Source organism: Phaethon lepturus, unplaced genomic scaffold (assembly GCF_000687285.1).
Source record: "Phaethon lepturus isolate BGI_N335 unplaced genomic scaffold, ASM68728v1 scaffold2145, whole genome shotgun sequence".
Taxonomy (NCBI): Eukaryota; Metazoa; Chordata; class Aves; order Phaethontiformes; family Phaethontidae; genus Phaethon; species Phaethon lepturus.
The window spans coordinates 65,817-82,180 of NW_010539657.1; the positions used below are offsets into that span (position 1 = coordinate 65,817).

Genomic DNA, 16,364 nt, shown 5'->3' on the forward strand with positions numbered 1-16,364 from the left:
CCTATTACAGAAAGCCTGATCAAGAAGATTAAGTGGATGAAGCTCTCTACAAAAAACTAGCAGAAGTCTTCTGACGGGAAGCTTTTGTCCTCATGGGAGATACCTAATCCTCTGTCCTCCCCTTTTCTTGTTCCTCAGGCTTTATTTCCTTTATACCTATTCACCATTTCCATTCCAAGTCTATCCACATCCACACACCCTAAACATCGACTCCTATTTTAAACAGCAAACTAGGAGGACCAGGAAAAAATTCCCCTCAAAACAACGTCCAATCAAGTTCAATGTATATAAGAGTTTGTGGGCGAGTTTCACTACTGTTTTCGTTGCAAACAAATCATGGCCACTGATCAGAATTGCAAATTACTCCAGAATTTCTGTATCCATACCTTTTTACAGACAAAGGGACTCCAGAATTTTAATTATTTCCCATTCGTGTTCAAAGTAGTTATTAATAAAAATCAACAGGGTATCTCCCAGAGGCTCATAACAGGTGATGACATTAAAAAGGCAGTCTCAGCCATTCTTACCATGTACTATTTATTATCAGGGACGGTTTATCCTATGTTATGTTAAAACCCAGAGATGACTCTCGTAATTTTGCCAATAAATGATTGGCACTGCTTATCACAACCAAGGCAATTAGTTTCAATAATTCTTTCAGTTTGGCTGATGCTTCAGAGAAGTGATATATTTTAGCATAAAATACTGTTTACTCACCTGTCTCTTCACTCAGCTCAGTCCCTTCTTCATTAGCATCATCTGTCAAAAAAAAAAAAAAAGGAACAAAATTTATAAGAATACTAGAAAACATCTAAAATTAAATATTCCATGTTTCAAATTGCCCATATCTTAGTTTGCCTCCTCTCATTTAACATTTTGCAGTGATATCTGGAGGTGGATGGGGGAAAAAAAGGTTTTGATACTAGACTATTTAGTACCAGATACAGGAAATTCAGGGAATAAAGATCTGCATAATTTACAGAACTCTGCAAATTATTACTTGTATAAAATGAAATTGCATTCTCTTTTCTAGCAGAGTTTTTGGTTTACTTGTTAAGTTTCAGTTTGCTTTGTCTCCTGGAAACAGCTGGCTATGTTAAGAAGAGAACGAGTTATCCAGAAACCATGCCACATAAAGAAGTTACTATAAATTTGCCAGACAGGACTTGGTTTAAGACCAAACTTGCACTAGCCAAGAATTGAACACTTGTAATCATTAAGATGAAGAAAGCAGATTCCTTTTTCAAAAAGTTACATTTTGGTAACAAAGGAATTTCTTGCCGCAAGTTGTTTTGATGAGGAAAAAACCCCATTATTAGTCTTAGTTAACATCTAGGTAATTCAATGTCCCAGAGCCTTGCTCATCTAATGCAGCACTGACCACAGAAGTTTATGTCAACTATGTTCCTATTTCATATAGACTCCGTTTATACCCTTTTAAACGGATTTGGGCACATGCAAATTCTGTAGCAAGCCTACAATTTCTTTCTAAAGCTTAACATCTTTCAAACTTGCATATGTGCATATTAGGATCACCATTTGAAGCCAGTTTGCAATATTATGATCAATGGTAATGAAAACTAACAGTAGTATTTAGGTCCTAATTTACAGGGTCAGATCTTTACACTGCAAAGTCCGCTGAGATCCAAATGCTGTGACACTTACTATGAGGACTAAGCTCTGCTTTCGTCAAGATTTGGACCCTAAAACTTTATTTTGGTAGCGTAAGAACAGAACAATTGATTAATAATAAGAGGCCTCCACTGTGAATTATGTTTTCTATAAGCATTAAAATCACAAGTGTGAGAATTTCCACGGATGCTTGTGACTCTATAGTAGATGGATCTGTATCCATCCTTCTCTCCCTTCCATCTCATTTGGACATGATCTGGAGGGCAGGGCTTTCAGAAGCCACTAAACAACAGCAAGTGACCTTTCTCCTGAGTACGCTTTAGTCCAGCCCAAACGATCAGGAGTGAAAAAAGTCACTGCACATTTTACTTCCTTTCTCCTTATTCTCCAAACAATTGTTTTGGAAATCAAAAAGGCACACGGACCCCTACTGTACAAATATAAATTTGTACACAGAAAGTTTAAGGAGCTTGGACAAGTAATTTTTGAGATAAGAAAATGAAAAATCTTGTTAAAACCAATGGGAATTCTGCCATTGACTTCAACAGAGCCAGAATTTTCAACTGGAGTCCTGACGTTTTTCAACAAACCACTCAGAAAATATTTGGTTAACATAGACATTATGAATTATTCAGTTTCCAATAACATGTTCTTTTCATGGAAGCGTTTATAACGAAACCAGCATGATAAAATTTCAAATTAATCTAAGACTTGACACTACATCAGCAGAATATAATATCTTAACATACATATATCACCTGGTCTTCTGCAGAATTTCTTAATTATAGTTCTGTAAGTGACTTGGAATACAGAATTCCCAAAGCAACAGAATAGCTTCTAAGCTGGTGATAATGGACACAGACAAGAAATCTGATGTTATTAAAAAGTAGTGAAGTCATTATCCAGTATAATTATGAAGAGGCAAAGACTGCTTTTGTGAACTAATTGTGAATTAAAGGCTGTTTTTTCTGGGAAAAGGAACCTAAGTCTCGCTGAAAGGCAGTAAAGTCCTTACATCATTTCTGAAAATGACAGTTGGTCTCCCAGCTGCTTGGTGACATGATCTCTAGGTCATTGTGGTGCCTCTGAAAAGTCTACCCCAATCTAGATCTGCATCCCAGTTTCACTTTGGCACACAGCGCTCCCCAGTCACTTCATGTGTCTGTAATTTACTCTCACACTATTCATGCCCCTGGTGGACGTGCTTCCTTGTCAAATATAAAGTGGTCTCTTTCACTGACCTTGGTGTGGCTGGCTGAAGTCATGAACACCATGGTTAGTAGACAGAGCTCTATGCCAAAACCGATTATTTGAGATAAAAACCAGTGCTTTAGAAATCTGTATCTAAAATTCACTCCCTTTCCCCCCAAAAGAATGATACTACAGGTGGTTTCTTGGTTACTGGTTCTGAAATAAAAGTAAAAAATTTTTTTTATTGAAGCTCTATGTGCGTACTATAAAGCAGAATCAGTGCCAAGATTGCTATAAATTAGGATTTCCAATACCTAGTTTTTTGGGGGTTTTGTGTTTGGGTTTTTTTTTTTTAATGTTCCCTATACATTTTTTTACCTTATCCAGAGGAAGCCTTCCAGAAGTCTGCTTTGGTTTGAAATATGCAACACAGACAGTCAATCCCAAAGAAAATTGAGTAAAACCACAGAAGAACCAAAGAGTGAATCTTTGACAGCAGTAAACATTTCCTTAAAGACATACCATCAATATTTCTTGCCCAAACTCTCCCATTTGAAAGACCAGAGGTGAGGTCCTCAGCAACCCTCAGCCTTACTCAAGAGCTGTTGAAAAATAATTGGCTAGGAAAGCGTGCTATAGTGTGTGCACGCATGTACCCACTCTTAGTTACTCTCTTGGCTGGAGAAGCAGAACAGCGACCTTTAATGGGGAAGCCATGTGAAAGCCTTAGATTTTGGGAAGCTCCACCAAGATGACCTTGCTGGGAAGGGAATGACAGACCTTGCAGCCTGGAGCGAGGGGAAAACTGACAGCGACTCCCTGCAAGGATCAGCCCACCCCTAAGAAACCTCGCATCAGTATTTAGAAGGCTTAGGATGCAAGGAAGCCATCTAATCCAAAATGTGTCATATGGTTGAGAGCGCAAAATTTTCCAGCTTATAAATTGGGTTATAGTATATAAAATTAAGGTATTAGATGGGTGATGTATGGGAGAACAGTTTCCAGTCAAGTATAAAATAATTTACAGTTGAGAGTCAACCTACAATTGAAACTCGCCCTCTAACTCTCATGCTGTCTGGGGTAACTATATCTCTAAAGATCACAGGGCTTTGCATTTGGGAGCAAGTTGCTCAGAGCATACACATTTGTATAAGTCACAGGCTCCCTGGTAGAGTCATGTACCAAGAGATGCCTGTTACTCTCTCATTCCCCTCTCCCTTGTTACCTGCCGAGCTATGTGAAACAGAGTAATTGCACCATACCTGCTCTTACTGACACTGGGGAAGGGGAGGCCTTCTTCTGTCATATACGTTTTTCTTTTCTTTTGCCTTGCTGGTCAGGTTCTTTCTCTGTCTCACTAGTTGTTGCATACAAGCAAACACAAGCCAGATGGCTAAAATCATCCATCTGTGTTAAGATTTATGTTAGGAACCGAGAGGTGAAAGGCTCTAAATACCGCTGCTAATCCCCTAAGCCATTAAACCACCGCCTCCTTGTTGCTCACGCTTCTATTTGCATTCTTCTTCATGTTAGCACGTGGAGAGTCACCGTTGTACAAACACCTTTTATTTTTAACTGTGCATGCATTGTACAGCTCTTAGGCGGGAGCCAGCTCCGCGCTGCAGGAGGCTGCTGTTTCATCTGCATTCAGGGCCTGCATCCCGGGCTGCCGGCACTCCCCCAGCAGCACGACATGCTGCTAGCTCCTCCCTGCCTTCCTCTAGCCTTTCCTCAGCTGCCTCGTCTCATCCTTCAGGATTTGGTCCTTTTCTCAGCACTTTCGGTTATTTACTGATTTCTAGACGTTTCCTTATTTCCAGCCAACCCACGTGTCTCAGTCTGCTCCTCTTTGCAAGCGCAGCTCCGTGTACTGAACATAACCAGGGGAGGGGCTGGGAGGGCACTGCGGGACCCGACCGAACTCCCCTCTGCAGCCTGTATGCACAAGCACTGGCAAACAGAGCAGTGAGATGGGCAGAGCTGTACAGGAGGTTGAAGTGACAAGTTGGTGATCACACTGCTGATGCCTCAAAAAAAGCCCAAACCAAAAAAAAACCTTTCAGTGCTGACAGCTGCAGCCATCCTGTTGAGCTTATTTGCTATATAAAAACAGGAGCCCAGCTGAAAAAGTTCCTGCTGTCAAACATTTGCCTAGCAGGTATTCCATGATCCGCCCGTACAGTTTCCACTGGAATAACAGAGGATGTGGGGCACAAGTCTCGCAACATTAAGGAAAATGGATCCCATTTTGAGGCAGACTCTGCTTGCTCAAACGAAAAGCTTCTCGTGTCCAATCTTGGAGTGGGCAGCAGTATGGGCCAGAGTACCCGTGTGATGCAAAGTGTCTACACTGTAATAATATCAGGTTTCCAGCAGCTGAAAAGACCAAGTAGGTTCTCACTCTCCATGTTTGTCTCTACCCCACTTAACTTTCCAAAACTTTGTCCCAAAGCTTCACCCACCTGTCTATATGATCATCACGTAGATTGTCATATCATCATAGGATCATCATATCCTTAGGGAGCTTTATAATCATGTATCTCATGTCTATTTTCAATCCTTAGTAATTGAAAAATCACTTCGTTTTGATTGCTTACAACCACTGCCACTACCCAACAAGAGCTTCCCAATAGTGCACAGGCTCTATATTCACCTCAGCCTGAAAGAGTTGGTATTTTTGTAGGATAGTAAACCACATGAGAAGACCCTAGAGTTTGATGAAGCCCAAACATACATATGAGGCTTGCAATAACCTAGGAGCTCACAAGCTCTTTTGGTTTTTTTTGATCCCTTCAACTCAGTTCTCTACTGGGAGAATACAACAGACTGACCAATAACACAGGATAAGGGAATGTTTTCTTTGAGGAAAAGCAGATTCGGAAATCTCTGCCAGATAAGATCAACTAAACCCAGGTCTGACTCTTTTCACATCTACTTGTAAAAAATTCTATTTTCCATACAGCTTTCCCTCACCCTCAGTGCTCATAAGAGGAAGAAGAAAAAAAGATAACGGTAAAACAAAAAGATCCTTAACAAAAAAAGCACATTCTTCTGCTTTGGAAGGAGAAATAGGATGACTTTTGGTTCTAAACATTTGTATCCTTCAATCATGCAATCCTGCAAACAGAGCAATAGGAGCTATAAACCTCCACCTGACACTAAGCAAGTTTAATCAAATTTTTTAGTGTGATTATAAAGAAACTTCCACTGATACACTCTGTACATCCTGGCCTTACTGCAGCACCAGTGCAGTCTTTCTTCCCGTGTTGCTTAGTTACACCAGTCCCACAACACTGGAGTCTCACCGAATATAAAATGTGTTTGCAGCTTTTGAAGCATTATCAAACAGAAATCCTTGGTACCAACCTCCTAAGAAGTTCGACACTGTTTTTTTTGTCACCACATAGATGGCTTCTTTTATGTACCCTATCACTTGATCTGCTATAAAATACATATACCCATACAAGCCTCAGCTGCATATAAAGGCTACGTGGTAGCTGCCGCTCCCATGGCGAGTGAACTGGACAACATTGTTCCAGTGCAGGAAATGGTGCTTACAGCCAGGATCAGATTTGGATTTCTATTTCCCAGATGCTTCTACCTTATAGAAATGGAATGAGGCACTCCTTGGGAAAATATACATCAGTTTTTAAAAATGAACCTATTGCAAAACTTCCTTATTTCCTCCCTGCCCTAAAATATTGAAAACAACTGAGTTTCATTTATGCAAGTGCTAAAGTGGATTTCTTACCCACATGTATGCTAAGGTAGTAGTCACATGCAAAATAGTATGCTTTGCATGTGGCAACACATTTCTAAATACCAGTTTCTAACAAAATCTTATCAGTAACCTAAGACAAGAGGCAATCAAATGAGACAAACACAAATTTAACTGCATCTTTTGCAATTAGAAGCACCCGAGCACATGAAGTGACTCAGTGTCAGTGACCAGAGAGGACAGGATGTTTTTGAGCATATTGACATAAAATGCATTTGAAACGTTTTACATGGGATGCCACAATATGCAACATGGCAGGAAGAAAAGGTCCCCGATTAAAGATGTAATCACACAAGGTATTGTACAGAAAAAGCTTCTGCTTGTTCACCTTCTGGTGCCAGGCATCCATGTGTGAAGGACTGAGTGCAGAACAGAACAGCCATACGTTTCCCTCCCCTTACCAGCTTCTCCCTGAGCCTAAGGTTACATATAGACTGTAGTGATTAACAGCCACTATTGGACCAGTCCTCTGTTGGTTGAGCTAATCCTCTTTTTAACTATATTTAAGACCTACAGGCTCCACAGCTCCTCATAACAAGTATTTTTATACCCTATGTGTTTGGTGAAAAACTACTTCCTTTTGCTTGTTTTTATCCTGATTCATCATTTCCTGGGACACCTTGCACTTTTTGTGTTACAAGAGATGCTAAATAATTGCTCCATATTCACCTAATTACCGCATTTATCATCTTCCCTGCGCTCTCCCACGCTGTTAACGCATGCAGCAGTCTGCTCCTTGCATTTGCATGACGCTCACACCTTCAAGGGCACCCTCATCGCCTGCCACTTTGCTGTTTCAGTGCAGCCCTTTATCGAGGTGTCTCTCAGAAACTGGAGAGCTCGGGGATTTGGAGTGAGCGGACATAGAAACAGCCATTTCCCCTGCCTTCTGGACTGACTGCAGGCTCCATCGTCAGTCTCACAATAGGAGACAAGGAAAACGCCTACAAGATGCTACTGGAGCAAAGAAGAGGAGGCACCACATAGCAAAGCAAAAGATCCTGACAACAGCACTTCAATAGGTTATGGTCCCGCTGTATGTCCATACCCTGCTCCAAGCAGTGCCACTGCTGCTATCCGAAATGAGACGGCAAACGATTTTCCAGATCATATAGCAGACAATATCACAAAACTCTGTCAAACCATATACAACCAGAGGATCCAAGCCCAAATTTTGAGGTGACCAGTACTTGCAACGCACAGCCAAAGTCTAGAGCAATGCTCTGTCAACAGTCATCCAGGAAATAATTCAGAAGGGATCGTACCAGGAAATTTTAGTACGATTCAAAGTGAAACGGGAAACTGCCTATTAATTTTTTATTAGGCACTGGAATCCCACTGCCATGTTAGAAGGTGCTAGAAACCCTCCCTTGGTCTGCATATCTCTTAGGATGCTGAAAATAGTACCTGAGCCACCAATTACATACTCTCCCTCCCAAGCACCACTCCTGAGCTGCTTCTTGTTCGTCCTCCTGCACTACGCTGACACACCGGCAAAAGGGGCTAAGACAGACAACCCCGATGAGTGGTAGGACTGGCACAGTCATTGCTGTGGCAAATGAAGGGAAAAAGCCATAGAAAATTTTGTCTCATGGTTTTACGAACACCTTTAGCTTTTAGTTAGCTTGAGATTTTATGAGGCAAGTTGTTTCAGACACATTTTGAAATGGACTGACATTTTAAGCATTATGGCTATGTTAATGCTTAAACTTTTGGATTGGGAACAATTTTTACATCATCCTGTTTACGCTGGACTGTATTTTATCAGTATCTGTAAGTGCTGTGAGAAAAAACTAGAGCAAAGCCAGCATCCCATTCTGGTGCACAGGTTCCTCCAGCTTCCCCATGTGGGTAGTGCTTCCTTTGAAGCCTCCGCTGCTGAGGGACAAGGAACCATCATGGGCAACACTGGGGCTGTACTTCTCCCCAGCTGTTTTGAATTAAGTTCTTCAGTGAGGGGTCTTACAGAAGCCATGTGAGGGTGACATCCTCCAATATGAAGGCAGCTCAAAGGGGTGCAGAGAGCATTTTGCACCCATGTGGAATTGTCAGTGTGCCACAGTTTCTCCAAAACTACTGCTGCCTTCCACCCGCTGAAAAATCCTCACTCATCTCTGCCTGAACACAAGGCTCCCCTCTCTAGATTTCCAATCTGGGGGGAACGTTAAATGCTGAAATGGAGTCCAGAGGGGCCAGATAGCTGTGAACACTTAAATACCGAGTGGTACCCTGGTATGCTCTCAACAGCTCGATACATAGCCCTGGAAAGGAAAGGGATGCATGGTCATGAACCATCTCATTGCACATTCACCAAGCAGGATCTCCAAGCGACAAGTCAAAAGCTTCACAAGCCAGCGAAACCAGAGAGTCCCCTGAGCATCCCAGTACAACAGCTGGGATTGCAGCTCCATCAGAGCTCGTTTCGCTCCTTCCAGCAAACAGGCCCGGGTTGCAGGCGATCCTGCCCCTAACCAGGGCACACACCAAAGGTTGTGACACCACGTCCCGATCTGCTGTCGCTGTGGCTGGTCACTGTGGCTCTATCCCAGCTTCTGCTCAGCCCCAGATGTGCTTGCGTACCCACAGGAGATGTCTGGACACGAATTTAGGCTCCATGTCATTGTCAGGGACCCAGCCCATCCACAGTGCCTTGAAGGCTTTGTGAGGGAAAGCAGTGAAGAAAGGGAGATGACAGTCTGCCTGCCTCTAGTTTAAACCTGTGAAAACACAGGCAGTTATCAGCTGTGAACATGACAACCTGAAAACTCTGCACAGAGACAGGCACCAAAGCCTTCAGAACGGCCCTCACTGATCAGGGGGAAAAGGCCAAAGGGATTTCAAACCCCCCCACATCTTACTCCCTAACAACCATTTCTGGAGGCTCCAAGCCCCGGTGGCCTTTGCACGCCTGCCTGAACTGGTCTAGAAAAACCAGAGCCTCGTGACTTATGAAGCAAATCACTACCCAGGTGAAATCTCAGATAAAGGATATCGGGTACTTCCAGTAAACCGCTTGGCACCTATCCACACAGTAAAAATAAAGCCCATGAAAAATATTTTGTGGAATACATTCAGGTGATGAATTAAGGAAACGAATCGGCTCATGAACACTGTAAATGCAAATAGAGAGGCTAAATTTATCAAATGAATTACCCATTTGATACAGGATTACTTACTAAGGGCTAACTTATGATTCCTTTGCTCACACTGAGGACTGCTTCAGCCCTGGTGAAGTCTGCCATATTAAGTGGAGAGGGCGATGCTTCTCAATACCGGTACAGAAATTAGACTATCTGCTTAAGAGTTCACTCACGTATTAGTGCAGGGATCTGCCTTTTTAATACAAAGCCCTTCATTCAGCCATTTAGACAGTTTCCAATTTGATTCCAAGCCTGGTAGATCTCTTAACAATGAATTTCCTCTGTAATTGTAATATATTTGCACATTTATGCACAACTAGGATGCTGTGCAACCTCCTGAAGTAACAGGAGGATTAATATAAGAAAGTAGCTCTTACCCATATGCTTTGGGTAGGGGGGACAGTGTTTTCATCAACCAGGATAAAAGCAAAAAATGTACTAAAAGTCATAGTCTGAAATAGAGGGGAGAGAAAGTTTTTTCAGGATGAAGCAGTTTCTCTCTCTTTTTACTAACACCAACTGATGCAGCTCAAAAAAAAAAAAAAAAAAGAACAAGCTCTTGGGCTCAGTATCCTTTCATTAGCTCTGAATGGACACGGAGTCTAAAAGCTTGCATCTTCCATCTATCAATTGGTCTAATAAAAGTGCAAACCTGTCTTCTCTCTAACAATTTTAGTGATGTTTTAGTGAAGTAATTTTGTTACTCTGTTTAAAATAGTAAGAATGCAACATAACCTTGAATGCTGCAACTTCACAGTATGTACCCTTTACAACATTATTTTTGTCTAAAGAAAATTTTCAGAAAAAATTGTTCCCCTCTCCAATTCACTGATAACAGGTGGTAGATTTAGAATTACTTTAAGCATTACAATTTAAGATAAACCTTTCATAATATACAACAGCCACCATGAAAAATAAGCATTTGCCAAAGGTCCTTACAAGATTGTCTATCTGACATACTAAGTAGCTAGGTATACACAGTACACAGGAGGAAAAAAGGTGTCTTTGCCTCCAGATGGCAACTGTTTACAAATACACTTAATTTTACTCCTACGAATAGCATCCTAGAAGTACGCATCACTGTGAGGCAAATGTTCGTAAATCTAGCATTTCAATAGGGATTGTTTTTATAGCATTTCCTGGTCAGTCTTATAAATATATATATATTTAGCAATAAAAGTAATGCCTAGTATCTAGGCTCCATGTAGAATTCTGTTAGAAGAAACAATGAATTCCAACAGAAAAAATGCTATGAGTATTAGCTCCTTTCCTGGAAAGCTCACTCATAATACTAGTAGCAATGAATCCAGCAATGTAAGAACTACACATCTGAGCCAGAACTGCAGGCAAGGATGTTTTATTTGCCTGAAAGATATGTAGCAAGACATTCCCTCAGATTAAACAGAGAGACTTTCCCAACACAGCTGAAAGGAGAATGGCTGGGCTATCTCATTCCACGAGGAGATAGGACTCAACTGGTAAAAAAAAAACAAAACAAAACAACACCCAAACAGCACTGTTTGTTGCACCTAATATATTAAAACAGTGATCCATCTTAAGCACAGAAGGTTGGTTGTTCTACAGAAAGTCTTCTAACCTTGCTCTTTTTCTACCAGGACATACAAAAACTTCATAGCAAAATCCCAGAGGTTCAACAGGAAGTTCTGCGTGAGCCAGGACTCTTTACCTTCTAAACCAAGGCTTTTCTGGACAACCACTAGGATGACTTCCTAAGTCTGAGTTAAAGATTAAGTGGCGCTCACCCTTGGAGCACACTGGCTTTGGCTCCATTTCTGTACAGGCTACTGATTATGGAGATTAAATCAGAAATGCTGAGACCATGACAACTGGTCCGTTACTGAACAGCTTTGCTATGCTCCTAAGATATGAAATTACTTAGAAGTCTGCCTCTTACCCCTATATATTTAAAGTTTGCAAATGACAAGGTTCTTGGCAGTTGTCTTAATATCACTACTATTACTCGACTAATTTCTTTGGCATTCCACTTGCAAAATAGGACTAATGATATGTTCAACTAATGGAACAATTTCCCTATATCTATATTCCACTTACTCTAATGCACTGAGGTGTAACTCCAGCTTCATTTCATTATCACTTGACTAGCTCAAGCACTTGGATGTCTTTTTGGATTTATTAATGCACTGGGTTTAAAGTAATAACTATTTATGTATATAACTTCATGAATATATTATTCTTTCTAAGCATTTTTGTCCACATCTATTAAAGTAGATATATTTCATCATGTTTCTGAGTGCAAGACACACTTTAAAAACGTCTCGATGCTTTTTCTCCAAGCTTAAATTAATATCTCAGTGTTGTTCTCTCCTGCGAGTGTTCACTTAGTGTCCTATCAGTTTAAATTTAGGGCAAGTCTGTCCTTAAAGACTTTCATTTCACTACATTAATAGATTCACTTAAAACCAAAACAAAACCAAACCTCCAGAGTTTTGGCAATTCCTTCCACAGTCTAAATATCAGGAATTTATTGCCAAAGGTAGAGACAGTCGCTAATTCCTTGACACAGAGCCCTGTTGACTAAGTCCTCTGCGCAAGAAACCAGTTCTACCGAGAGATGGAACATCCATACAGTAGGAGAGTCTGATGATAACTCGTCAAAGTCTACTACGTTAAATGCAGATGGCAATTTACAAGAGATCAGAAAAAAGGAACAAACAGCAGACATGATGGTCATGTGGCAATTGCCATCCAGACCTTCAGCTGATGTTCTCACCAGTAGGCTATAGGCAATTCAGGATGGGGCTGACTTCAGTTGACATCTGTTGAAGTGGTGGCACCCTGCAGAAAAGTACCAATTCAAGATGGCAAAGAAAGCCTGAGACTGTATATTATTCATATATTCGTTCATCTCTCTCCAGGAGAGAAACCCAGATACCAGTCATTTCTCCAGGGATACTAATGGAGAGTCATTTGGGTAGCATGTGTCTTTCCTGCCTCTGCCTGTCTCCTCACAAGTTGAGGATTTAACTTACTCTTATAAGGGCATACCAAACATCCATGGTGATAGAAGACATTAAAATCAGATATCCTGAATCACTGACTACTGACCTAACCCCTGGAAATCCTTCACTTAGTCGGGGATAAAGTTTTAGATGCTAAACTGGTTCCTTTTAAAGCTCCAGCTCACCAGCCAATAAGTACTCAGTTCCTTCTGGAAACCAGTATCATTAAAGGATATCGAAATTGGTATTCAGAATCATTAGTTATGAGAAAATTGCAGTGGGGAGCCTATGAAAATGGATCCTAAGATCTTTTAGCAATCTATACCAAATTATGGCTGCTGAGAACTAAAACATCCTTCTCTGGACAGCTATCTGCGTAAGCATTAGGTCATCCTTTTGCATAGTCACCAGCAAACCACTGGGTTTGCTGCACCTTACAGGGTCCCCACCATGACCACCTCCCTGTGGTCACATATCAAATTGCCAGCTTTAGTTCAAGAAAACAATTGTAAAAACTTTCCATGCATGAGAATAGACATACTTTTAAAACTATACTACAACTGATCATCTGTATAACGTGGCGTAATGCAATTATAAATCTTTATATAACATGACACCCAACCACACAGGTTCTCTGTAGACTGGAGTTACCCCTCTTTTCCCCTTTGGGACTGCCATGCTTCAGCTCTGAGGCATCTTCTTGTCTCTCAGGCTTTCAAACCCAAGTGGGTTTTACATTTACAACAACAATACCAGGCTTTAACCGTGATTTCAAAGAACTTAACAATGAAGGTGAGTAGTAATACTCTAATTTGTTGACAAATTGACACTGTAGTCTACTCTCGCTCAATCTGAAGGGCAGGGACAGAGCCAGCAACAGTAGGCTGGGTACAGAGGAGGGCCACAAAGTTGATCAGAGGGATGGAACACCTCTCCTGTGAAGAAAGGCTGAGAGAGTTGGGGTTGTTCAGCCTGGAGAAGAGAAGGCTCTGGGGACACCTTATTGCAGCCTTCCAGTACTTAAAGGGGGCTTATAAGAAAGATGGGGACAGACTTTGTAGCAGGGCCTGTAGCGATAGGACAAGGGGTAGATAACGGTTTTAAACTAAAAGAGGATAGATTCAGGTTAGATATAAGGAAGAAATATTTTTACCATGAGGGTGGTGAAACACTTGCCCAGAGAGGTGGTAGATGCCCCATCCCTGGAAACATTCCAGGTCAGGTTGGACGGGGCTCTGAGCAACCTGATCTAGTTAAGATGTCCCTGCTCACTGCAGGGGGGGTGGAATAGATGACCTTTGAAGGTCCCTTCCAACCCAAACTATTCTATAACTCTATGATACTGCCATTTTATCCTATGTGTTGAGGTACACTGACAAAAAAAAAAAAAAAAATCTTACAATGAATGGATTAGACATGGATGCAGTCTTTGAAATGCATGCTCAATGTGGCCCAGACAAAAATATTATTAAGTGGTTAGACACCATCCTATGCTACCTGAATTATTCAATAGGTCTTTAAGTTTCAGCTGCCAATCATGGCAAACTGGAGATTACAAAGTCATCTACAAAAAGCTTTGTTCTGGTGAGATGAGACAGAAACATCACAATTTCCATACTACCAGCCAAAGTGAAAGGAAAAAAACACTGTGGCTACCCTGTGACAACACAGTCCTATAGAATTAATGGAGATTCACAACACAGCAAAGCTCTGCTTCCTATTACTCAAAGGCCCTTTCGACCAGACAGACAGACAGCGTGGGGCATATTTAAGTGACTGCCACTTCTGAAATGGGTGATAAAACAAAATAGTAAAACCTGGATCTTGTCACATATAGTAGGACTGATGACACAGAAAACAAAATAAAATGGAAGAAGGTTAGGGTTGACAAAAAAACCAGAACATATGATAAAAATAAATCACAGGCATAGGGGTGGGAGGGGGATTAGCAAATTTACTATCCACCAGATTTTCTTAAATTCTAGAAAGTAACCTCCTCTGTGAAACGTAAGATGAATGGCTAACATTTCCCAAGTGCTCCAGAGAGAGCCATCTTTCTCCCATTCATTCTTGCACAGGGACAGCTCAAGTTTAAAGTTCTCATTCAGACGCAGTTGGGCTCTAACCCCTGCGGTATCTTTTCAGACCCAGAGAAAACCTACCAGCATGGTTAATGAAAGAGCAAAGCATGTACATAGTGCATGGAAAAGCAATATACACTAGGAGCGATATACATTAGCGCAAATAATTTTCTTCTCAGAGTCAAGAGAGCCAGCACCACGCACCAGGTTTCAGGAGAACATACGGATACAGCAGAGAATGAAGAAACTGGCTGCACTGAGCATACAAAAGCAGGCCTTGATTTTGCAAAAGCAGTACTGCAACTAGTTTTACTGGTTCACAAATTTCAAATGTCTGCATCTGTCCAGGATCAGAGCCTCTATGTGCAGCCGATTTTTAAAGAAAGTTCACATTTCATATTTGGCTTAGGCAGGGAAAGAAGAAAGGACACCAACTGTTATCCTTTCGCTGCATCATTTTTTAAAGTCAGCTAGCACTCGATTACTATACCTACCCAGAGGGAAAAACTCGCCCATTTTCTTCTTGAAAATTTTGTAGTCAACCTCCAAAAAGACGCAGAAGATGATACGATCCACCTGTAAGAAACAAAATTACTCACAGTGAAATGATCACAATCATAAACATTGGCAATAATAGTTAATAAAAAGAAACTTTTAAGCCAACATGCATTTATGCTCCAGGCAAGCAAGAAAACATCACGGGGACGCATGTTTTGACTTTATTGTGCATCTGTGTTGTAATTTATAAAATAACATTTGCAATTGTAGCTCACAACTGTATCCTTTGTTAACTGCCTCCTGTTTACGCGAACCACTCTTGAGCACAATATAAATGACTTTTGGCATTCTAGATGAGTACTGGGATGCAATGTTTGATGAAAGAGTCACACGGGGGGCTTCTAATAAGCATACAAACAAGTAAATGGGTAAGCAAAGAGCTCTTTTTCCAATCCTTGTCCGACAAACCTATTTGCAAAACCATTTAGTATTTTAAAAAGGCTTTAAAAGGTTTCATGCGGTTTTAATTTACATGAAACCACTTACTCTTGCTATAATACAAGCAGAATGCAGCAAAAACAAAAGCTGATTAGATGACAGGTAGCGCGCAGGGTAAATAAAACATTTAATATGCCATCTACTTAGCGAGGCTGAGCATATCAAGGAAACCACAGCCCGTAAACGTATGCACCACCCACCAATAATTTCAGATAAATTGTTTGGGAGATCACCGTATGTGAAAGGCTTCTCTAAGAGACCAAAAAAGCGCCAAACAAAATAAAACCCAAACAGAATTCCAAAGCCTTGAAGACCGAAAAACACCCACACTGGACTTCACTCTATTGCTTGCTATTTCTTTATTTTACCTGTTTGCATAGCCCAGCATAAATTGCCTCTGCAGCCAAAACCCAGCTCCAGGAGGCAGCTGGGAAGTTGAAAAGACCCTCCCACGACTGAGCTGAGGGACCCACAACCCGATAAATCAAGTTTTCCTCTGAAGTGCATGAGAGCTTAACCAGAAAGGGATGAAGCCCAGGCAATAGGGAATTCAGCACCTTGGCTG

General features: G+C 41.2%; 1 protein-coding gene across 1 annotated transcript in view; it reads right to left on the bottom strand.

Moving 5' to 3' along the window:
• Positions 1–15,379, bottom strand: part of MACROD2 (MACRO domain containing 2) — a gene marked incomplete at its 5' end in the record, with an annotated part of 80,333 nt that extends 64,954 nt beyond the window's left edge. The window contains 2 exons of the mRNA XM_010287163.1: positions 718–759; positions 15,298–15,379. Of these exons, the coding sequence (XP_010285465.1) occupies positions 718–759; positions 15,298–15,379 (124 nt within the window). The remainder of the gene's footprint in view (positions 1–717; positions 760–15,297) is intronic.
• Between the last annotated feature and the right edge of the window lie 985 nt (positions 15,380–16,364).